The sequence below is a fragment of the Mastomys coucha genome, unplaced genomic scaffold (assembly GCF_008632895.1).
Source record: "Mastomys coucha isolate ucsf_1 unplaced genomic scaffold, UCSF_Mcou_1 pScaffold20, whole genome shotgun sequence".
Lineage (NCBI taxonomy): Eukaryota > Metazoa > Chordata > Mammalia > Rodentia > Muridae > Mastomys > Mastomys coucha.
In genome coordinates this window covers 58,584,577-58,611,025 of record NW_022196903.1, presented here as the reverse complement: position 1 = coordinate 58,611,025, position 26,449 = coordinate 58,584,577, and the positions used below count along the sequence as shown (strand labels likewise).

Below are 26,449 nucleotides of genomic sequence, written 5' to 3'. Positions count from 1 at the left end.
ATTCCTACATTTGATACAGGGCTAATATCCAATATATACAAAGAACTCAAGAAATTAGACTTCAGAGAACCAAATTATCCTATTAAAAATGGGGTACTGAGCTAAACAAATTCTCAACTGAGGAATACCGAATGGCTGAAAAGCACCTAAAGAAATGTTCAACATCCTTAATCATCAGGGAAATTCAGATCAAAGCAACCCTGAGTGAGATGTCACCTCACACCAGTCAGAATGGCTAAGATCAAAAATTCAGCTGACAGCAGATGCTGGTGAGGATGTGGAGAAAGTGGAATACTCCTTCAATGCTGGTGGGATTTCAGGCTGGTACAAATACTTTGGAAATCATTTTGGTGGTTCCTCAGAAAATTGGACATAGTGCTACCTGAGGACCCAGCAATACCACTCCTGAGCATATGCCCAGAAAATGCTCCAACATGAAATAACTACACAAGCTCCACTTTGTTCATAGCAGCCTTATTTATAATAGCCAGAAGCTGGAAAGAACCCAGATGTCCCTCAACAGAGGAATGGATACAGAAAATGTGGTACATTTACACAATGGAGTACTACTCTGCTTATTAAAAACAATGAACTTATGAAATTCTTAGGCAAATGGATGGACCTGGAGGTTATCATCCTGTGTGAGGTAACCGAATCACAAAAGAACACACATGGTATGCACTGATAAGTGGATATTAGCCCAGAAGTTTGGAATACCCAAGATACAATTCACAAACCACATGAAACTCAAGAAGAAGGAAGACCAAAGTGTGGATACTTCAGTCCTTCTTAGAAGGGGGAATAAAATACCCATGGAAGGAGTTACAGAGACAAAGTCTTGACCATCTAGAGACTGCCCCACTTGGGGATCCATTCCATATACAGTCACCAAAATCAGATATTATTGTGGATGCCCACAAGTGCTTGCTGACATAAGCATGTTACAGCTATCTCCTGAGAGACTCTACCAGCGCCTGACAAATACAGAAGTGGATGCTCACAGGCAACCACTGGACTGAGCACAGGGTTCCCAGTGAAGGAGCTAGAGAAATGATTCAAGGAGCTGAAAGGGTTTGCAGCCCCATAGGAAGAACAACAATATGAACTAACCAGTACACCCAGAGCTCCCAGGGACTAAATCACCAACCAAATAGTAGACATGGTGGGATTCATGGCTCCAGCTGCATATGTAGCACAGGATGCCCTTGTTGGTCATCAGTGGGAAGAAAGGCCATTGGTCCTTTGAAGTCTCTATGCCCCAGTGTAGGGGACAGCCAGGGCCAGGAATTGGGAGACGGTGGGTTGGTGAGCAGGGGGAGGGGAGAGGGAATAGGGCTTTTCTTTTCCAGAGGGGAAACCAGGAAAGGGGATAAACTTTGAAATGTAAATATAGAAAATGTCTAATAAAAAATGAAAAAAAAATAGAGAAACAGTAAAAATTAGAAGAGAGAAAGTAAATAGTCTGGGAAAACAATACAGTGATAGGGAATCAATCAAGCTATTTTAGTTAAAAAGAGAAAGAAAAATTAATTAAACTAATATATTTAAAAAAATCCTTCCACAACTTGTGGCTGAGGTAGGGAGATCCACAACTTCAAACCAACTTGTTTTCTTTGGCAAAGCCAAAAACAAAAAACAAAACAAAACAACAAAAAAAGAGAGAGGATAGACAAAACTGAATCTCTACACTGCAATTGGATAGCACATACATGAAGTACAATAGAAAAGACACTTGTGCAGGAATGTACCTGTTCCCATGTTTTCCCAACATAGTCCACTATAGTTCAGACTTGATTTCTACAATGCCATGCCTCAGGGTATAGTCTATCAGCTACTCTAGGTTCTGATTTTTTTTCCTTTGAGTTATTGAATGTATAACTGTATGCTAGGCCAGTGCTCCACCACCGAGTTATATTCCAACTAATCTTGATGATCTCTATCATTGTTCTTCCCATATTATTTTTCCCAAAAGTTCTTCCCATACTCAAACGTCATCTCATTTATAGGGTGGTACTCTGGTAAACTCCCAAGTGCAGGGTTTTGACTATACGTGTAAACTTGTGGGAGGGAGATATTTTATCAGACTTCACACAGGAAAGGAAGTTAGCAAGAAAATCAGAAAAGATAGGAATTCATATCTTGAATACTTAACAATTTTCTAGTGGGGAGAGACAAAGCTGGGAGAAGGAGCAGAACATGGAGAGGAAGAAGTGTAAGTGTAAGAGAGGGAGGGAGGGAGACAGAGACAGAAAGGGACAGAGAGAGAGAGAGAGAGAGAGAGAGAGAGAGAGAGAGAGAGAGAGAGAGAGAGAGAGAGAGAGAGAGAGAGAGAGAGAGAGAGAGAGAGATTTACCATGTTAGAGACTGCAAGAGCTTATTGAGTCTCCTGGGAGTGACAAATAAAGTGGGAGACAGTGTTTAATTAAGTACCCAGTGAAGGATGCATTTGAAGCCTTTTAAAGACCAACACAAATGTCCTTAGGTTTTGCTTCCTTTTTAGAAGGCAAAATTCTGTCTATGGCATCCAGATAGCTCCATGCACATAAAACATCCATCACTGTAGTACTTACATGCCAAGATAACTAAGCCATCTCAACTCTGAACAATATATAGAGTTGGGAGATGAATGCCTTCCTGTGTCTGCAGTACCCATGAGTTCTGGAGCTAAGCCTCCACAATTCTGCACTGAGATGAAACATAGAAGCAGAATGAATCAAGCCCAGCTTCCCTCAACAACCCTGACAGTGGCTGTTCCTAATAAAGTGTGCAATTCCCTACTGAGAGCTCTGAAATAGGCTTCCACAGAACAATTGAAGAGAGAGTAGGTGAGATACTGTGTAAAGCAAGAGAGTCTATCATTTGAGGGTTTTACTCTTATGTGAAATAACAGCATAAAGGAATGACTTTAATATTTCATTTGTGTTTTATGTGGTTGATATGCACACTGTAGACTTCTGCAGTCTCAAGCTAAATTCAAGGAATCCTTTTTGGGTTATTTATTGACTGAATATTATTTGTAACTACTATGCACTCAGTATTTAATGAGGTACTACATAAGGTCTTTCTCAGGTTGATACAACAGTGATTAAAAGCAGCCCTTGAGGAAATGCATTTTAATTAAAAAGATAAAACAATAGAGCAACATGCCAATACAAGGCCAGATAGAGTTTATAGTGTGTTGGTGGTAAACAAGTGTAAGTTGTTTTAAACAGAAAGACACTAAATCTATTTGTGGATATGGGGAAATCTACATAGAAATGTTCTCTGAGATATTGATTATGACAAGGGAAAATAAAGATGAGTTATAAGAAAATACTTGTCTAACAACCTGACTCAGAGTTATTGCCAGTCACTGTCAGCAACTTCATTTGATGCGGGTTAGTCAAGCACTAAAGTGAAACCATCAAGTGAGTCATTCTTTTAATTTATATTTATGCTTAAATTGCAGTGAGACTTGGCTTAAATGGTACCCCCTCATCTCTTGGCCTTTGGAAGGGATTAGAGGATCAAGTGACAAGGTCCAGTGACATTACCTTGAAAAGTAGGCCAAACGACTGGCAGTGACACTTGTGACAGAAACAATACATACCAGCAAATACATCATGGGTTTCCTTGGATGTGATAAGGAGAAAGGAGGATTTGACTGAGCAAATAAAGGAGTAGGATGAGGAAAACCTTTGTGTGGATGGGGTGGTGGTGCATTTTGATTGGTAGCAGGACAATCTCTACATGTGATAAATGGCATGCAGACTATTACAAAGTAAAGTTTTCCTTTTATAAATTCATACTAGTGAGGGTGTAAAAATTTTATCATTGACATGATCATATCACTTCTTATAATATAGGCTGCTTTGGTATATCAGGGAAAGAACTATTATCTCAGTTAATTTGATTCAAGGAAATCAATAACCCAATATTTTGTTTGATTAAACATCAAGGATTCTGAAGGTCATTGTACTGAATGTGAAATTATAAGATGTATTTGAGTAGAGACAAAGATTACCTACAGTTATACAGTTATAAAATTTATCAAGTGTGGTCACAAAGATTAATCATACTATACAGTTACAAAAGAGTGGAGTTGAACAATTATGACTTCCTGTAGCTTTGCTTATTTTGATGTTAAATGAAAAATAGCTTTTGGAAAACTGCAATAAAGTAAAGGCAAATATGATGGTGGTAGAACCCTGTGGAATGTGTCACTGTATATTTTACTGGGGATTGAACCCAAGATCTGGGTCAGGTTAATGAGGTGATCGGCTGAGCTACAGCCTCATTCCTTACCTTTCACCATTGCCAGTTTTGCCTGGCTAACAATAGAAAATCAAGCTTTCTACTCTCAAAGTTTGTATGAATGTGAGTGATTTGTCTTTGTATATGGATATGTGAACGTACATGTGGTGCTGGGAATTGAACCTGGTTCCTCTGTAAGAGCAACAAGTACTCTTAACCACTAAGCCTTCGACAGCTTCAACACCACATTACATATTTTAAGTAAACAAACAAACAACAACCACAATTAAAAAGTGTCTGGAGCCATAATCGGACAAGCTAATAACTAGCAGGTGATCATCTTGAAATGCCTGTTTCAGATTATTATATAATCTGTGACAGGTGAGCCCTTATTAAGCAAGGCTGTAAGGGATAAATTTTAGGAAAGATTCCTAATATTGATATGCTTTTCCTGTTGTCACTATTATACATATATAATAATCACTAAGTAATAGCACATCACTTTGGAGCAGATCTCTGCAGATCTATGAAGTGGTACTGTCTTGTAGTGATGCTATGTAGACAAATAGATGACTTAAGTCTAAATGATGATCCTATAAGAATTACTAAAATTGTATCTGTGGTTAGTAAGCTCTTTTATAATGGGACTGCTATTAGGTCCTTTTCTGATAGTCAAAACTGCAATAGAGAACTCTGCCAGTCTCTCAAGTGTCAGCAGTTAATTGCTATTAGATGGTAACCAGACTTTCTCCTACTCAGAGCACATTCCAAGAGGTTGTAAAACAATTAACCAAAGGTCTTAATTGGGGGACTAACGATTTATTATAGGTGCTAGGATAAAATATTGACTGGGACTATCTATACAAAACCTTACTTATCGTCTTAAACCTTCAATGAACCTGTGGAGCTGAGACAGGTGATGGATGTTTAGCTAGATAATTACTCCTAATGGATATGCATGTAAACATTTGCTGTTGTAAATTTGTATTTCAATTTATGTTTTGATTTTCTGTGTGAACTTTTGATGAACTTTTTAACATGTGATCATGTATTCTGCAAGATGTTTAAGGGCTGAGGAAAAAGAGAAGAGTGAGAACTAGGGGACTGAGGTCAGAGAAACGGAGCTAAGAAGAACTGAGCTGAGAGAGGAACTGAGCTGAAGAAAAGTTTTTAGACAGAACACTTTTTAGATTAGAAGGAGAATGCAGAGTGGAATAACTTAGAAACTATAGGCAACATAAAATACTAAGAGAGCAATGTGCAGAATGCAGAGGGAAAGAGGAATAAAGAAGATGATGCAGAGAGTAGGAGCAGGCAGGCTTCTCCTTACCATGAGACAGAACAGGTCCCATGGTAAGGACAAGGCAAGCTTAGTCTTATTAAAAGAAAGCCTATTTCTTACAAATATGGGTTTAATTCATTAAAAGGATATAAGCCTTTTATTTCTCTGTAATGAAATATTGGAGTTCCATTTTTCATTGAGAATAAGTGAGTTCTTTCTGCACCAGTGCTTGGTGTTTTGTTCCATATGCATATGTAAGTATAGATGTGTGTGTGTGAGTATATAATTGTGAGAATGTATGCATGTGTGTGTGTAAGTATGTAATTGAGAGAATGCATGGAAGCTGGGCTCAGCTCTGGTATGGGTGGATCTGTATAAATGAAAAAATGAACATGAATCTGTATATGAATTTATGTGAGATTATGCATATTTGCTTATGTAAAAGTTTTTTTTTTTCTTCTGTGAGAGTGTTATTCTCTTCTCCTGGTACAATAGAAGTTTATTGCTCCAAACTCCCCTCTAGCCTGACAAGCAAGAGGCATTTGGATAATAGGGAAAATGCTCCAGCAATTAATCCTTTACTTAATCTCCTGCTGTTTTAGGATGAGGTGCTAAGTGCCAAAAACTGCAGTTTCTGGCTTCGGAGGATCACAGAAGACAGGTCAGCTACAATAGCATAGTAACTTAGACTTAGATAAGTAAACTCTTTATTATACAGCAACTATAAATATATTGTAAGATGAAGTCTTACCACAGAAATCATACAACGAAGTCTTACCCCTGCCCACACTCTTCCCCCTCTGCTGCTTCAAGAAGAACCAACAAGAAAGAAGAAACACCCATACTGGGGCTGACCCCACTGGCAAAAAAAAAAATAGGTCATTAACATTTTCCCCCCTGAAATCTGAACTAGTCATCTTATCCATCAATCTACCATGTCCTGTCATTGAGGGGATAGGACAGTTAAACCTATGGTTAACTTTTACAAGAAAAATCCATTTCCCACATTTTAGATTGTACCTAATATCTGTTCAAAGGAACATGTATTTTTTTCTCTCTCAGTGGCATTACTCTTTTTCTTTCTTCCCATTTCTGTCTGGAGAAGAGCCTGTGGTTTGAGAGAATGAAGATATACATAGTCTATGTTGGCCAATGGCATAGCAAATTTGGGCTGAATGAGAAGTGCTAACATTCACTGTTTAATTCAGTGAGGATCTAATTTTATGAATACCAGTGGTTAAGATGGCACAGTGTGAGGCTGTGGAACATATATTCTTCAGGAGAAAATGAGAATGGAAACTTCTCAGGAAACTGATTACTTACAGATGGAGCATTGCACTGATGTGGTGTTGTAGGCATCTGTGTTGACCAACAAAGGTAAGACATGAAATCTGAAGTTCTCTATAACTTTGGGGAGAGAATCAGACTGCTCTAACTTATTTGATTTTGATTCTTTCCCAAATTACTCTGGTGATCGCATTAGGAAGAAGTAGAAATTTATTACACCCACTGAAGAGTTTTCATAATGGCTGTTGGCAGTAGAAAGGAATAATTTAAAGGAAATGAATGCTCAGTTACTTTGGAGTGTAGTACTGCACTTGAGGGAAACATCATGCAAAATTACATTTTCCCCTACTACATTTTACTTTTGAAGGAACCTTCAGGGAATACAGATTTGGAAGTGGTGTCTACCTCCACCATTATAGTTAGTAGTCTAAAAACGAACTCATACTGGAAGCTTGAGAGCAACTAAATGCAAAGATGAACACATGGACCATGCCCTTAGCATCCTCAGCAGAAGAGTGGATCTAGCAAACTAGAGAACCAGAACAAGATAAGGAACTAAGTGCAGTGTTAAGACTGGATTGGCAATGAGTTGACAAAGGTTAGACGACCAACTTCAGTGCTAATTGGGTGATCTTGAGCATTCATCTTCTAAACTTCAATCTCTTCATTTACAAAATGGAAATAATGGTAATACCTTGTGACAGGTACTTTGAGGGAAAAATGAGATGATAACTGCAAATATTTAATAGCTGGATCATAGTAAGTCTTCAATAAGTATCAGACATAATGACCATTCATTTATGTTCATTTATTTAAAATATGTAAAGACTAAATATAAACAAAAGTTTAAGCATATCTAAATGTGCCAGTTCAGTTGAGCATTATTATAGGAGTGCATTTTTTAAGTGTGTACTCATGAAATACTACCAACATGGCTACCTAAACAAGCCTGAACAAGGATGACAACAATAGACAGCTAACATGGACAAGGTGGGTGCAGGCCTGAAAATTCTGAGAGCAGGAGAAAGTCTTCTCTAGGAATGAGCACACCAGTTGGTTATTCAATACCAAATGGTCACCTCCCAAACCATACATACAAGTAACATCATACAGACTGGGTTAAATTTACATATTTATGAACACATATGCACATGCATATGCACACACACACACAAGCAAGGGAGTCCCTGAGAGGATGAGAGGGTTAGGAGGTAAGAAGGGAGAAATGATGTAAAAAAGTATTTTAATTAGGTAAAGACTCCAATTTGCTCTGGAAATCATTTTTTCTGCTTCCTATTTGCTACCACATTGATCAGCCTAGAGGTCATTAAGCTAAGTGAAATGAGCCAAGCAAACACAGGAACACAATTACTGTAGTACAAAGTCAAATCCATGGAAGCAAAGATGGGTCAGTGGTGAAAGGTCTGTGGAATGGTGGAAGGAAAGAGATGCTTGTCCAAAGGCACAAAGTGGCTTACAAAATGAACACTTTTGGATATTTAATGAACATCATGGGCAGTAATAGATGTGTTAGCTAATCTAATTATAGGAATTAATATATGATGCATATGCATATCAGACTGTCACAATTTGCATTTTAACATGTTCAACTTTTCTTTGATTGAATATGCCAAAATGTCTTGCTTAGAATGGCATGGAGTAACATAGATGCAAATAACTCATGTTGACATGTAAGCTAATACACCTGGTTAAACAGAGAAGTTATTGATACTGCTTCAAACCAATTGAGGGTTTGCACAACATTCTATAAAGTAAATCCTTTGGCCTGAATTCTTAGTAACTGATAAGTCTATCCTTTATGCTGACATTTCCTTCTCTAAATACAGATGGCACATGAAGGTGTAAGTGAGTAAATGAGAACAGTTGCAATGTCCTGGAAAAGAGGCTCAGGGGCTGGGCACTCTGAAGGTCTGCTTTTTACCCTGACATTTCATGAAGGCGAAACTTCCTTAGCTTCTCATCTTCAGTTTTTCCATTTGTAAAATGTGCCATGGATGGTACAGATCTTAGAAGATGGTGATGAGCCTTAAATGTCTGAATATGCATATAATAGCACAGATCCTGGGATCTGATAACTGATCATTAAATGATGGTTATTATTTTTATGATGTTACTAATTTCATCAATTTTCTTCCTAGGCTATTACAATCGTTTTCATTAGTATTCAATCTCCCACATTTTACTTAGCATCATTTATAATTTGTATTACCCATAGAGCTGGCTATAAGTGGTATACATTTGGAGACTATGAAGGCTCTGTATTAAAGCAACAATTATAAAACAATTCGAGGAGCATGGTTTGATGAGAGAAATTAGAAGTATCATTTTCATAAATGGATAAAGGAACTGAATGCCTGTGAATATTGCTAGTTGACTTTCAGGGGCTTCAATTTCAGATTGTAGATTCAAAAAAAAAAAAACATTGTACTTCTTCATAAATAATTAACTCCTTATTTGGCATTACCTTATAATGGCTTTCTGGTCACTAACAGACTTCATTTACATATTTCTTAGATGCAAGAAGTTTTGTGTTTTTCTTTAAGGAAAAGTTGACTCCAGGAAATTCTTCTACATTTCTAGTTGTTCTCATTTTGAATTGGCCACTTTTGAGCCATGAATGCTGACCTTTAATTAAGACCATTTTGTTTGGGGTTAAATAAGACAATTTCAGGGTAATGTTTCTTAATTCACTGTGTAGAATACTATGCCCATTTAGGGCAGAAGCTGTATGATGCTGCAGCTGCTGTAGTTTGAAACCATGAAGGCAAAAAATGCCTCAGGTTTACAGGCCTCATGGGAGGATCCCTTATGATCTGAAGCAGAGACTTCTGTAAGTGAGTGCATTACGGTTAAAAACCATTTTCCATCATTGTTACTGATGCTGGTGAAAGAGCAGTGATGTTGGCCACGTGGGTATTAATGCAGACAAGCAGAATGTGGCCACTAGGAAGGAGTTTCTGTCTGTTACCTGCTGTCCTCTCTTCCCCTTGCTCTTTGTATCTTCCATTGTCCCCTTCTCTCCTTACACTCTCACCCACAGAATAATAAATTTAATCTTTTAACCATTTACTGTGATTGCATAAACTTTATTTTATTTCAAAAATTTTATTTATACTTTGGTTGTTTTCATAATTTTTCTCTGATATAGTATACTTTTTTATTATTATTTTTTTATTAGATATTTTCTTTATTTACATGTAAATTTCTCCCTTCTCAGTTTCCCCTCTAAAAAACAAAGAAACAAACGAAAACAACAAAAACAAACCCCAGCTGCCTCCCCACTCCCCATGCCTGCCACCCCACCCTCTCCTGCTTATAGGCCCTGGCATTCCCCCACACTGGGGCACAGAACCTTCACAGGGCTGAGGTCCTCTCCTCCCATTGATGATCGAATTTGCAATCCTCCACTATACACACGCTGCCAGAGCAATCAGTCCCATTGTGTGTACTCCTTGGTTGGTGGTTGAGACTCTGGGAGCTCTGAGAGTACTAGTTAGTTCATATTGTATACTTTTTAAAGATTTATTTATTTTTATTTTATGCTTATGCATCCATGTATGTCTGTATACTATACATGTGCAATGATGTTAGAGTCCAATAGAGGATATTAGATCTCTGCAAATTAGAGTTTAGGATGATTTTGAATAACTACTCTTGTCCTGACATAGCTATTTCTCCATGAAGGTTAAATCTTTGATGATGTATTATTCTTACAGGAAAATACAGAAACCAATATTTAAGTTATAATCAACATTTTATAAAATAAATTATTTAGGATTGATATTCTGAAGAATCATAGAATTAGGCTTTTTGTCAAAAGGAGAGTGACAATTTATCTTCAGATAGTGCCCATTTATGCGCAGAGGGTCTTCCTTGTGGTATGGCCAGCTTTGTCAGGTTTGATGACACCTGGAATCTATGCCTACTTACTGGATGGAGCTCTCAATGCGGGTGATAGTGAGGAAAGCGGCAAGGTTTGCTGTATAAGATGAGATGACGATCAGAGCAAATAGCCACCAAGCCCCCATCATCATTCGGGTTGCCAGAGTTGTGTATGGGACTTCCCCACCTGTGGAAAGAGGAGAGATGACAACAACATCAATATGCTTTTATTGAGAAACTGAAGTCATACACACTCAGTGCTAAGACAGGCAACAAGAAAACATTTCCCTTAAAAACTGTGGAGACCTCCATATTTTAATATTTTGTTTTAGATGATCTTCTATGGAATTATGTATGGCTATGTTAAAAAGAAGCAAGATAAATATTCTACAAAATATGTTGAAATGGTAATTCTTGCTCCTTTAATTCTAAAATTAATTCCTTATTATAGTCACAAAAATACATTTTGTTTCCAAGGGCTGGGTAATTTACTGGTTACATGATATTAATACTGCTATACCTATATTTAATATATTTTTTCATATTTTAAATTAAATATTAGATTTTTTGTTAACTTATTTGGGAGTGTAGGCTATTGAAAATCTTGATATCACACATATTACCATTGACTTCAGTATTATTGCATTTGATTCTTCCTGTCCCTATCTTAACTGAACACTCATAACAATGTTGTTGGAAGTCATTCTTTTCATTATGTCCTTGTGTGAGTCTTCAGAAAGCTTACATTCTGTCTACATTTTTATTCTGTACAACCTTAGCAAGACTTTGAATATCATCTACCTTTGATGAACTAACATTACTTCTGGTCATGAAATGATCATTAGCTTGCATAAAGTAGACTGCTGAGGCACTTATGGCAAACGATCTTGGCATGTTTTATTTCAGCTTGACACAAGATAGAATCAGCAGAAAAGAGAAACCTCAATTGAGAATATACCTTCATAAGATAGGACTATAGTCAAGTCTGTACAACGTTTTCTTAGTTAATGGTTGATAGCTGGAACATTGACTAGGAATGCAGTATCTTTAGTGGTACAGCTTTTGGATGCTGCTACTCACTTTGGGGTGGGACTTTTTGATAACTTTTGAGTCACCCATGTTATGCTTCCACAAATAATCTGAAACTCACGCTCCTGCCAGTACACTCAACAAATGCATTGCTCTACTAAGGCAGACTTAGATGAAGTCCTTTCTTTGGTGTCTTGCAGCAAATAGACATTTCTTGATGTTTTCATGGGAAATGTAACAATACATCACATGAATAATATGCAAACCTATAGTCTGGTTCTTCTTTATAAAGAACTATTGACAAAAGCTTATGTCTTCCTTCTGTCCAGAATCTAATGGGGATCTTAAATTCAATGCATTTAAAACATTTGTTTTAAAATCCAAATTACCTCCATAACTACCTAATTTACATTATTCTAGGAACTGGAACATTTCTATTATGTAATTTCTTAGAACAAAACCTTAAAAATTTCATCAATATGCAATAAATCTTGACACCTTTACCTTCAAATTAATATTTACAACCTATTTTATCTCACCATTTCCAATGCCAATATTCAAATCTAAACCAGAAGCTTTTGATTTTGCCACCAAACAGCCTATAAAACCTAAATTTAACCTGCCTATATTCTGACCCCTGTCAGTGCTCCACCATGGGATTCTAGCCCATGAAAGTCAGGTCATGATGTGCTCAGATCAAACCTCCCATATGATGTGCCCAGATCAAACCTCTCAATAGCTTCTCATCACTCTGAGAAAAATCTGTAATCTTTGTCAAAGCCTATCAGACTTTACATAGAAGAACCTCATTCATTTATCTGATCTTATTTTGAATCAGTCTCTAAAACATACTGTCAAGTTTATTTGTAGCATAAAATGTTATAGCCTGGACCATTAAAGGGACCCTATGCCCTTCTGTGTCAATTTCTTCTTGAAATTTTGGAAACAGTAGAGAATATAAAAACCCTGCAGAGGCAGGATGATAATTTAATGTGTTTTTATTGCAGCAACATGTAAACAATTTTGGTTTTAGATTTAAATATTTTTTAATTTTGAAATTTATTTGAAATTTAGATATGGTAAAATAAATTTCTCTTTCTTATTTCTCTCTTCAGCCCTCTGTGATCAGCATTGTCTCTAAAATTAATTGGCTCTATTTCTCTCTCTCTGTCTCTCTCTCTATTCCTCTCTCTCTCTCTCTCTCTCTCTCTCTCTCTCTCTGCATACACACACACACACATACACATGCATATATATGTATGCATATATATACACATATAAATACAACTTGCTTAGACTGTATAATGTTACTTGCATGCATATGATTTCAGGATTGCCTACATATGATTTATATAGGTTTTTTCTCTTTCTTTATAATAGTCTCTGGACTAGGAATAGTCCCTGTCTTATATTATGTGGTTAGATATGTGGTAAATGAGTGTATGCTATGTTACCAGCTTAACTTTGTCTTTACAGAATTCATGTGTTAAAACACTAATTTTAAATGTGTCAATTTAAGCAAGAAATCTTCAAAGAACCAAAGTAAAACAAGGTTATAAAAGATCATGCTAATATGGTTGCCATTCTGGTGAGACAGACAAAACACTGAGGGTGTTTTTATGCAGTGGACACAGGCAGAAAGAAGGTATAGCAGAGTATAGAGGCTGCTAGAGAAATGACATCTGTTTATACTTTGGTCCTTGTCTTCAACTTTTCCCATCTCTTAGTCTGAGTGTTTTGTTATATTATTTCTCTCAACTTAATACATATGGAGTATTAAACATTAGATTTTGCCAAAGAAATTAGGCTAATATTCACAGAGCAAGTAAATTAGATAAACAACATTCCTTCCTATAGCTCTATAATATGTGAGTATATTAACAAGATTTAATTAATTGTACCAGGCAGTTTAACTCTGACCATTAGTTCTGATATTACAACATATCTGCATTTTAAATATAGAGTAAACACTGTTAGGATTCTGTCTAAACTCCATCCCATACTTACCTGGCAACAGCTAGGTATGCTCCTCCCCATAGTTACTTGGCAATAGCCAGGTAGGCTTGGGCCACTATAAAAGGGACTGCTTGCCCCCTCTTCCCTCTCTTATTCTTGCTTCCTGCTTGCTTCTCTCTTTTCCTCTTGGGATCTCCTCTTTCTCCTCTCTCCACAGGCTCATGGCTATAGTGGCCTCTACTTCTCTACTCTTTCCCTCTTTCTGCCTTTCTCTGCCTCTACTACCTTCTTAACTCCCCTCCACATTCCCTGAGTAAACTCTATTCTATACTATACTGTCATGTAGATGGTTCCTCGGGGGAAAGGATGTCTTGGCCTGGAACCGCTAAGACATCTTCTTTCCCCATACCTCACCACATCCCCATGGAACGTATTCTACCTCTATCTTTTTATAAACACATCAAACACATCTTCAGATATTTTCTAAATTTTCAGTTCAGGCTAATTTTTCATATATGGAAAACATTTTCTCAAAGTCAGCTATGATGCATTTTAGATATTTCTTTAAAGCAACAGGCATTTTCACAAGGCTTTTAAATGATGAAAGCTAAAGAACATTCAGTTTTAAATTCATGTGAATTTTTTTAAGCAAAAAATCTAACAGCAAATGGAATCTAACAGTAAATATGTGCAAGTCTGAATGATATATGCAAAAATTTGTAGAGAAATACATGCATGACTGAAAAGGCTAATTGTTGGTTTATGGAGATAAAGACTACTCTTTCAATCATGGGAAATCAATTGCTAAGTTTCCTCTTTTGGGGCATATATTTTGCAACTTTAGTAGCTCAGATACTCTTGTATAATCCAAATACTTTTGACATATTTGCTTAGAAATGAGATAATAAAAATAACAGGAATTTTGTCTTCTTGTTTGGGTAATGTTAGGCTAAATGTATCATAACAACCCTCAACTCTTAATTTCTTTTCATACTTTGTGATAAAAATACTCTGACAAAAGCAGCTTAAGGAAGAAAAACAAATTGGTTTGTGGTTCAATGGTACAGTTCATCACGATGGAAACTCAAGGCAGTAGGAATTTGAAGGAGATGGTATCAATGTGCCTACAATCAGGAAGCAGAGATGGATGAATACAAACTGCTGCTCAGCTTACTTTATTTATTCAAGCCAACATCTCAGCCAGGGAATGGGACATACCAGAGTAAGAGAGTCTTCCCTCCTCTCTGAACAGTTTGGATAAGCCCCCACTGTCTTTCAGGTGATTATAGATTCTATCCAGTTGCCAATTAATAGTAACCACCCAACTCTATCCAATGTCAAACTGACACACCAAAACAACACTTTCATTTCACAACTTTCCACCTCTTATTTTGCTTGGCCTATGACCATGATATAATGTAAATGATCCAGCTCAACTTTAACTTACCATAGTCTTTAACTATTTTAATAGTTTAAATGTTCTAAATATCTTAACTGTGAGTACTTAGAGAATTAAGAGTTACATATGCTACACACATTATGTTTCAGTTAGCATTCCTATTCCAAAACAGAATAACCAGGGACTGTTAATGAATGATTAGACAAAAGTAAGACCAAAATCCAGTGAAAACATCAAATTCTGTCACTCCATGACTAGCATCTGAGACTTAAGTTAAATTGGCTGTGTTTCAAACAGCTTGGATAGCTTTAGGCCTCCAGTATGAACATCTGCAACATACCAAACCTTTTCATGGGTTGGCTCCATTACATGCCCATAGCTACCCTTTATGGAGATTATATAATCAAAGCATCTCCAATATCCTGAAGTTTCTATTTCAACCAAACTTCACTTCACCGTTATCACTTGTGAGATCTTGGCAGCAATTCTGACCTTGCTTCATATGGATTGCCTGGTATCAGCTGCTCTCTGAAATTGCTTACAGACTCAATCACATACACCCAATCTTGCATTTTTCATGTCTAAAAAACTGGGAACACGATCCATATGGCACCTACCAGGAGTTCTGATGGTGTATTGCTGGAGCCTGTCCCCCTTGGACCAGACTTGCATCATTTCCTGTGTGTTTACCCTAGGGAAACACTATCCTAGGAAATTGCCTTTGAGGAGTAGGAACTCAGCTGCATTCCCTGATCAGTGATGTCTTGCCCTGAAGGCAACTATCCTATTGTCTCTGAGTGCTATTTCCCTGTAATTTTGCTAATGTCTTTAACAATTATTGATGCTTTGTTGTTACACTCTCCTTGTATAAAACTGTAAACTTGTCCATATTCTCTACTGTTGGTATTCTGCCTTGACTCTACCCCCACAGTTACCTGGCAACAGCCATGTATGCTCCTCCTCACGGTTACCTGGCAACAGCCAAGTAGGCCTGGCCCACTAAAAAAGGGGCTGCTTGCCCCCTTGTTCCTCCTCTCTCCTCATTCCTTTCTCCCCTCTCTCCACGTGGTCATGGCCAGCCTGTACTTCTCTACTCTCTCCTTCTCTCTGCCTCTACTACTTTCTTAACTCCACTCCCCATGCCATAAATAAACTCTATTCTAAGTTATACCATCGTGTGACTGGTTTCTCAGGGGTAAGGGATGCCCTGGAATGGGTGGGCCTGCTAAGGCACCCCCTTCGTCCTCGCCTCACCACACCCCCATAGAACATATTCCTATACCCTTTATCTTTTTATAAACACATCACCTGCCTCTACCAAACACACTAGCCCTTCATCTTTAATTTATATTTGCTGAATATTTTCAGATCATAGACAGAATGAAGCAAGATTCCTGCTTAAATATAACAGTGGGCTATATCCCACTTTCCAAGGAAACCACTGTTGCCTTATGAAACTGCATAAGCTATGTCCTCACTGTCCCTTTTTCTCAGCATTCTTGTCTTCTAAGTTTCCACTGGACTGGCCCATTAAGCTCTGCTTCCATCATGCTGGGGACTTTCTAACTCAAAATTTTAAACATTTCTATATTCTTGTTCTGAAACCATTGAAAAGGCCCAAGAACTACATGGTTTTTTAGATTTATCACAGCAATGGCCTCACTTCTTGATACCAATTTCTGTATTAGTTTCTCTTCCTGTGATAAAATGCTCAGACAAAAGCAATTTACACTATCTTTTACATCTTTCATTGATGGAAAACAGAAAAACAACATATACAGAATTTATAGAACTAAAGAAATAGTAAAAAAATTAGGACAACAAATTTCTGAATAAAATGATAATATTGAAAAGGGACTTAGTGTTTGTCACTGTTTTTTTTTTATCCCTAAAGCAGAAACAACAATTTTAAAAAATGACATTAGAAAGAGTTCTTGAAGTGGGCCAGGTCATAAAACTTGGAATATGAAAGTAGAAGGAAGGAATACGGACAGTGGAAAAGTATAAGCCAGAATAGGGACAGAGAGAGAGATAAGCAAGAGGGAAAGAATTAACCAAAATTAAGGTTATGTGAAAAGCCATATGAAAAATTTGTAAATTACTTAAAACTGCAGTTAAAAACTTCTGGGTGGTTCTGCCTAGGTTTAGGGGAAGGAGCTGAAGTGGGCACAGATGTTTGACACAGGCAAAAATATTGACGATCACTGGCCTTTTCACTCCAACTATGCTGGATGCTGAAGTTGATGGCTACTAAAAATCTAAACCCTTTCTTCTTTAGTCTGTGGCTGACCACTGGGGCTTTTTTCTCTATAAGTTGCTATGGTTTATTTTACTACTTTATCTTACTGTTCTGTGCTAAAAACGTAATTCTTTCTTCTTGGTCTGTTCTTCAATAAGCATGAGGACTTAACTATCTTATTGCTCTGTGCTAAAAACTTAAGTGTTTCATTAAGCACTGAGAAAACTTAACTCTTTCTCCATTATTTACATGATGAATCTCTGAGCTCGACTAGTGGTAGAAAATTTTACTGTTACTTTATAAATCTCTGCTTGACTCGTGTTAGAAAACTTAACTCTCCTTTATTTTGTAATTCTCTGTGCTTGATAATTCTTTATCTTAGACCTAAGTTACTCTAGGCCAGATGCTGCAGATCTCTGGCGAATTAACACCCTGTTGTTAAACAGCCCGGGTTAAGTAAAGGATAAATTGCTAGCCTTCCTTTCTCTTTTGTCCAGAACCCTTCCTTGCCTTACCTCTTGCTGGACAGCGATTAACTTTTATTGAACCAGGAGAAAAGAGTCAAGCTAGCAAAAAGAAAAAAACTTTTACACAAGCATTTGCAAAAACACACAAACATTCATACACACAATCAAACACATACACATATACATATTCATAAATTCCTTTTGTGTCTAGTCACTCTAGTTAATGGTTTTACCACCTAAAGGATTGTATTCCTAAGTTATAAATATGTATCAATGTCTGCTTTCTATCTCAGAGCAATTAACTGTAACAGGTAAGAACTGACAGAGTTCTAACTGCAGTTTTCATATCACAGAGGGCCTTAATTGCAACCTTTATTATAAAGAGCTCAATAATTAATTGGTATAAATTTAGGAATTCTTATAGAATCATCATCAGGAATTAAGAAATCATCTATTTGCTTATATACTATCACTCTAAAACAGTACATCTTTGTTGAACTGCAGAAAATCTGTCCAGTAGGGTGGATAATGCCCAGGGATTGTTATATTAATTTCATAATGATAGGAAAGGCACATTAATAGTAAGAATCAATCCTGAGATGTTGTCCCTCAGTCCTTGCCTCCAAGGGCTCAGTCACTGAAGTTCTGTGGTGAAACCATCTCAGGAAAATGACCTGTTAGGCTTAGCTTCTCCTAGATGGCTCCTGGCTCAAAACAAAACAAAACAAAACCAAAAACAGACCACACAAACCAAGAATATGACCATAAGTATACTGCATGAATAGATAATGCTTCTCCCATAGCCACAAATTATTAAGCAAAAATTTCAATGCTAGTGGGACAGCATTCTATAAATTGTTGTTCAGAAAGTTTCACGGGTTTCTAAAGCAATATAAGCTATTGCTATTGCTCTTGGTTATCTATCAGGTTGATATAGGAAAATCTTATTGTTGAAGACAATATACACTTTGATTATGAGACACAGATAAATCAAGGCACAACTGAAAGTTCCTTCCCTATTGGCTAGTTTTCACAGTACCAAAGAGTATTATAAAGATTGAAGGAAAAGAAAATGCATTAATGGTTTCTCCCAGATTCAGACACTGTATGCAACAGTATTGACCTGTTGGGCAAAATATGTCCATGGTGCAATAATGATATGATTGTTGTTAATAACCAACTGCTTTCTGAGTCCCTTTGAGACTTAATTCTCAAGAGAGAATAAATGACTAGTACCAAATATCTGGCCTAAAGCCTGTAGCTGGGGAAGTCAAAGGATATCATATGAAATCCATAGCTGCTGTGTTATTAAAGGGCCATAGTGTCAAATTGCCTTCTAAGAATCTGATTATACCCACAAATAAGGATTTCTCTTAGTTTTTGCTATAGAAGATTCTTTTAGCAGTGGGTGACAGTTAACGCAGAGAGTCATAACTGGTCAAAGTGCTGAAGTAACTTTTGGGCAGTCAGCCCTCAATAGACAATCCCTTCTAAGACTCAGGGATCTTAAAGAAGAGGGAGTGGAAAAAAAGAGACAAAGCATGCAGGAGAATGATGTAAAAAGCTTTCTTTTGGATATAACATGCTTTGCACTTGGAAAATCACAGCATCTGTAGTTATCTGCGTAAGACCTACACAAACCTTTGTAATGTAATGATTGCTGGATGAAGGATGAACAATTATTTTCAGTGATTATTTCATCCTCTAGTAAGTTGACCATGCTTCAATAAATAACTTCCCATGAGAATTCATGCAAGCAACTCTAATTAAACTCAAGGAATCACCAAAAAAATTCAATACAGAAAGACTTTTGTTCAAGATGTGAGGTGAAAGTGAAGGCAGGGGGGCTAAGAACATGTAATGGTGCATGTAAGTAACAATCAAAAATATTATATACACATTTGAAATCTCAAGGAATAAATTACAAATATAATTTAAAAAGTGACTGAGACTCTAGAAATGTCTCTGCCAAAGCCTGCAAAGTTTAAGTGGCTTTGGGATCCAGGACATGCTTAAAGGTAGTGCTTATAAAAGAAGACAGAGCCATACAGATAGAAATCACTAAATATAAATCTATTAAACCAGAAATTAAGGAAATTTTATAAAAGAAGTGAAGTATTAGATGGATTATAATAAAGATACTCAACATTGAAGTCCCACAGGACCTTTTGAGACAAGCTAAAGCCACCTCAGCCTTCACTAACTTCTCTCCAGAGCACTCTGATGATAGGTGTCTCCCACTACTCCTGACCCAAAATTTTGATGATTTTTGTTCCTAGAGAGAAGTGCAATGAAACAAAAAGAGAATGAAAAAACAAGGGGCTATTCACCAAGTTTAAAAATGAAAATAATCTGCAAAAATATGAGTAAAAATTAATAAAAGCAAAAATTAATAAGATTTAAGAAATGCAACACAGAAGGCTGACCCAAGGGAAAAATAATTCTGCTTGTTGTGGTAGAAGGCTAAAAGTAGCTCTTAAGATTTATGGGCTTAATGCGTGAAGGTGCTTAAAAGGCTCACTGATATAGATATTAGAAAGGTCCAAGAGAATCTGAAATACATTTATCCTGATGAATTTGAAAATAAAGATCTCATGAGAAATCAAACCTAGATGGAGTATGCCAGAGAAAGACATTGAAACTTTGAATGGTCTTGCAACTTTTAAGCATTTACAATCTAAAATTAAAATTGGCTCAGAATATTCAGCATCTGTGATTTTGTGGTAGAATCAAATATTTGAGGAGTAGGTACTATTGTACACATTCTTACAGAGAAGGACAAAAGCAATACATTGGTCCTTTCATATATATATAAAACCATATATATGTGTATATATATATATATAAATATATATATGGTTTTATATATATAAAACCATAACTATGATAGCAAACACACTGAAGTTATTCCAAGAAAATAAATTATCACATAATTATAATTGACAAAAATACAAATATGTTGAAAACCACATAAGCAAAAACCAGCCTCATTGGTCTCATGGAATACAAGATGCATCTGGCTCTGAAAACTCATTCACTATAACTCATGACATTACCACAAAAATGTGGAGAGTAAATGATCATCAAAGTCAAAATAAAAAAGACACAAATAAAATAAAGCAATGTTAAAAATAGAAAACAAACCTATATATAATCTACAAACTGAAAAATTCTTTCTCATTCTTCTGACAAGTGTCACCTGGTAACAAATGCACCTATTACCTCCACCACCAAAATCTTATGATTTTAATGGCTGGCAGATGTTACCATTTTCCACTTAATACTGATTTGGGTATGACAAACAAGCAACATAAAATAGGAAGAAAAAGAAAAAAATAAGTTACCAAATATATATTTGAGAGGATAAAGCTTGAGAGGATAAAGAACAAAGTATGAAGTTATGTTTTCCTTGTTATAGCAACAATTAATGTTCAAAAATTATTTGTTTATGATAACAAACATTTAAACAGAAAATTAGATATAAGTACAATTGCAATAATGATAAATATAAAATATCTCTGCTAAACCAACTGAACATATGAAACATTTACAGAGAATTTTAAGGAAAAGACAGAACACGTGGGTAGGTGTGATCCCTGATTAGATCACTGAGCATCGCAGAGAGCGCATGTGTTTAAATTAGGTTATCAGAATGTATCAGGTGAAATCCCAGGTGCCTGTCTCCCTGCCTGCTTCCTTATCCCTATCTCTTTCTCTCTGAATACAAAATGTGTAAGACATGCAGACAGCTTCCCAAAAGCGAAGACACTCCACGGATTAAAAGCCCAGCTCTGGTATCCGCATTCATAAATAAGTTGGTTAGGTATCTGTACAAGGGTGAATCCAGTAGATCTATGGTAACTACCCACACATACATTGAATTCATAGGGCTGGCATCAAAGAGCTGGGCAGAAACGGGGGCCTTTCATTAAAAAGAACTGGGCCAAAGAGATATATGTACAAAAATTATGAAACATATCTCTTAACATATACAAAAATTGATACCAAATACCTTGTCACAAATAGTACTAAGGCATCCATAAAATAATTTAATAGACTATATCTGTAACTTTGAATAAAAAAGATTTCTTGAGATACACAATGAATGAACAAAAATAATATTTTATATTTGAAAATGTATGACAGAGTAAATATTAATAATAAAAGATATTTAGCACACAAGAATATCTCCTTTATTAATAATGTTTATAAATCAATAAAAATGCAATAAGAAAAGGCATAAATATGAAAAATAATGTTAAGCCTTCACAGAAGACAGAATGATGCTATGTGTATGAAATGTTAAAATATCAACACCTGTGGGGGATATATAAAATCAAGTGAAATACTGCCTTAGTACTATTCTCAAGGATGACTGTATTTACTATTGGGAAGAATTAAGAAGCTTAAGTCTGAGAGTTTTTTAAGTGGTATTTTAAATACCATCCACTTTGATAATTTGATAGTCTCCCTGAAAACTAATTCCTGTGCAGTTAACAGACACATAGAAGAATGTTTACAGTGGTATTATCCACAACTTCCCCAAATAGAAACATCTGGAATGTTCTTGGAGAATAGAAGGGGTAGATAGTGCTACATCTCTACAATTGTCTCATGATGCATTATATTATCGATGCATTGTACAAGCCTTATGTTGGATAGTGGGATTTATATTGTAATGCTAATTGTTTGGAAGTAGATAACTTGACAGACATTTGCTGGAATCTTTGAAGATAGCAAATAGAGTCTGAGATAAAAGCTGTGGGAATTAAATCCTTGCTGTTATTTTCTTCTTTTATCATGTGGCTACTTTAAGCATCTAAGTGCTAAGAATTTACTGAGCTGCACATTTCAGTCATGTGCTTTTCATTTTATAAATATCTCACAAGTAAAATCTAAATTAATGAGGAAAGGAAAGAGAACTTTACCCTATATTATTCTCTTTATCTTCAAATTGGAGATAATGTCTTTTTACAGGTCCAGATTACTAGATGAGGCATCGAGCAGATCCCTACTTGTAACTCAGTGGGTCTGCCGCCCTGTAGCATCACTCAGAATCATGAGGAATTTGGACGTGCACAGTCAGCCTTGGATGCCAGCAGTCTTGATCATGATTCTGATGTGACTGACTCCTTACATCAAAAATATCAATCATGTTTTGTATTTACTGTGTTACTTGTAAAAGTTGTTAAAGAACTAAAATAGTTTTTTGCCTTCAGGCAAAAATTGTGAAATTGATAATTCCACCTGACACAGGCACAAATTTGTTATTCTAAGTTTTATTCTGTGCAAATGTAACATTTCCCTGTTTGCCTAAGTTTCAGAAGGGCACTTAATTATGCAAATGTCACAATCATTAAATCAACTTTTGATAGGCTTAAGAACTGACAGAATTTATATTTCATAATCCAGTGCCATGCAGCTAATTAATTAGTTAACTGAAAAGACAGTATACTCTCTCTATACTCCTTGTGGCTGAACATGTTATAGTAGACTAATCATTTGAAGTTGTATAAAAGTCAGAATGTTTTACATTTAAATAAACATATTTTGCAAAATTAAACAAATACTTTGGAAATCATCACAGTGTTCATATGCCTTCTTTTATAGATGATGGAATGAAAGTACCCATCCTCTCTCGATGCTTGATGTATCCTCAGGATTATATCATCCTGGAGGTTTGTTTATACATGCATTGAAAGATTAGGAGACTGACTTCTCTTTCAGTGTGTCTGTCTCTGCCCCCTTGTCTCTGTCTCCCTGTCTCTGTGATTCTGTCTCTGTCTTTCTCCTTCTTCCTTTCTTTCCTACCATATCTTGAATGTGATAATGTGATAAAGTTAGTGTTTTGCTTTTGGTTTCAGAGGAATAGTTTCACCATCCCAAACCCATTTTCAGGTTAGAACAGGATCCCACCATCTGCTGTGCCCATTGTCAGGACAAGAAATGGCTTTATGTATTAGGGAGAGTATGAAATTCAACCAGTGTTACTGAAATACAGTGGTTCTAGTCAGACTTTATTTATAGTACGATGAGAAGCCTTTGCTATTACTAGCATGAAGAAGAATGTGATAATTCTCCGCAGACATGTGCATCTATTTTTAGAAAAAAAAAAAAAGACAACCCTCATACGGCATTTGTCAGGCAATGGAAACCAATCAGTATTTACGAATGTCATTTTTTGGATACTCAAATTGTGTCCTGTGTTTTCATTCACTGTCACTGTATTGGCACCTCTTACAGAAACCACAACCCCATCAACACTGGGGTCATCCTCTGACAGCTCAGTTCCAAGCCCTCCTCAGTCCTGTGCCATCTAGAATCATCTGAAACTCCTTTCTGAATCAAGGCTGCACAAGGTCTCTCCTCCAGGACCTTGGTGCCTTTTCTCCACCCTTTTCAATTTTCCTAGACTGCTCTCTCTCCCTGTCAGATTACATTCAGAGTTTTGAATGCAATCTATTGCATCCTCCCTCAACTTCCTTTCTCTCCTCGTGGTGAGCTTCCAAATTTAGAGAAACTCAACATGTTTCCTATTCTATATGTGACTGTGTGAGCAGCCCACTGTAATGAGAAATAGCACAGAAGCAAGCCTGCCATTTTATATCCATGTTCACAAACTCCAAATAAGATTTTAACCCCAGGATCAGAATGCCTTCCCTTATCCATCCATTATTTCTCTCTCCTAGACATGGATTTCTTCCAGACCTGTCCCTTCCCATCCTCTCAGCTAATAATCTATCCATTTAAAAAGTTAAAGAGCTGGGCGATGGTGGCGCATGCCTTTAATCCCAGCACTTGGGAGGCAGAGGCAGGTAGATTCCTGAGTTCGAGGCCAGCCTGACCTACAGAGTGAGTTCCAGGACAGCCAGGGCTACACAGAGAAGCCCTGCCTCAAAAAAAAAAAATGTGTAAACAAGAGGAGTTTCCTGAGAAATGAGGCATGAACAGGTCACAGCAGAACAGTGAGATAAGAGAACAAGGGCCATGTGCTCACAAGTTCAAAGAAAAGCAATAGAAAAATGAAAGAGCAAATATAAGATATCAGATGTGAGCAGAAGGGATGATGAAATAGACTCTTGGTAATTTGTTATTTGGTTGTAAATATGAATTTGGAATATGTAAATATTTTACATTTTCTAAAATACTATATTTTTAAAAAAGAAAACTGGAAACAAAGTGTCCCAAATAAACCTGGCAACATCCTCAAACGGGGAAAAAACATCAGATGACTTTAAAGTTGATTGGATAGTAAAGGACTCGGTCCTTGGGGTTCAGGGTGTGGTCAGTACTTGCCTGGGTCCTGTTCCTTTATGCCTTCTGTGAGAGTAGCAAATGGAAATGGAACACAGCCTCATTACTCCCTGAAACATCCGGCATCACTGGAAATCCTCTTTTCAGTAAGGATGCCTCGGTTTCCAGGCAGCATAGACTATTGCCTATCTGGAGGACCACATAGACACAGTTAGCAGCGAGGGCTTCTGCTGCTGGAATGCTCCCATGGCTGTGTGATACAAGTGCTTCCAGCTAACTGCTAGGAAGCGTCTGAATAAACAAAATGGGTAAAGAAGAAAGTGAAGGCAATGAATGTCCAATTAAAAAGTGAGGTAAAATTTGTGTGTTGTAATGAGAGCTTTGAAGTTTCTTCGGCCTAAATTGTAGACAAGTGTAGGTGCAGCCGAAAGTAAGACTAAGGCTGGGCAATAAATGTAGCACAGTCAGCCACAATCTTATGCCTCCAAGGTCTCCAGGCAGAGGGAAGGCAATGAGTAGGAAATTTTAAATGCTAAATTCCTCTGCATTGGTGTATGGCACAAACTACTGTTGACACTTCCCATGCAGTGGGAATCAACCTTCCTTTGTATAAATGTTTTTCATGACTAGACCAGGGTAGTCCTGAACATTGTCTTCTGGTTTTACTCATCTCTCTCTTTATTGTCTCCTGGTTATAGGTTAGGTACTCATGTAATTGGATTCAGAGAAATGTGAAGCCCATTTCTAACAGTTTTACACTGATGTTTAAGTATTGCATAAGGCAATTGTATTATCATGAATGGTAATGACCTGAGAATTTAGATCTGGGGCGCTATTGTGTTTAGACTTTGGCTGGTGACTGCTGTTACATTGGCTCACTGAACGATGCAGAAGTGATAAAAAGGAAACCTGTATACAATCAGACATGTGTCCTGCAGGAATTTGAGGAGGTGGGGATGCTGGGGTACATTTGTACTAGAAAATGTTTGCATCTACCTTAGATGCGGAGCATACTGCTTACACAGAAACATTAAAAAATGTGTAAGGGTTTAGACACACTCATATAAGAGATTTAACTGCTGTAAGACATCAGATCTACTGACAGAAAAATGAAGAGAGTACCCTAGGTTAGAAGAGCTAGGAGTTGCCCAGCTATCAGAGATGTGATAAAATTGCTTTGTTGTTATGATTATTTATGAAAGAAAAGTAATGATATGCAGATAGACCTTCAAAAGTCTATAGGAATGTCATACTGATTATATTGTCCCTCAAAATTAAGCGAGTGCTTCCATTTACATAAAGACTCCATTCTTAACCAAAAAATGATGGCTACAGTCAAAGAACTCCTAAGGTACTTTCTGACTACTCTGGGAAGAACTATTCCAGATCTGAGGACAAAA

General features: G+C 36.7%; 1 protein-coding gene across 3 annotated transcripts in view; it reads right to left on the bottom strand.

Annotated features, from left to right (window-relative positions):
* Window positions 1-26,449, bottom strand: part of Grid2 (glutamate ionotropic receptor delta type subunit 2) — a 1,405,618-nt gene that overhangs the window by 286,615 nt on the left and 1,092,554 nt on the right. For all 3 annotated transcript variants that reach the window (XM_031382072.1, XM_031382070.1, XM_031382071.1), the window contains one exon: window positions 10,754-10,892. In XM_031382072.1, coding sequence (XP_031237932.1) covers window positions 10,754-10,892 — 139 coding nt within the window. The remainder of the gene's footprint in view (window positions 1-10,753; window positions 10,893-26,449) is intronic.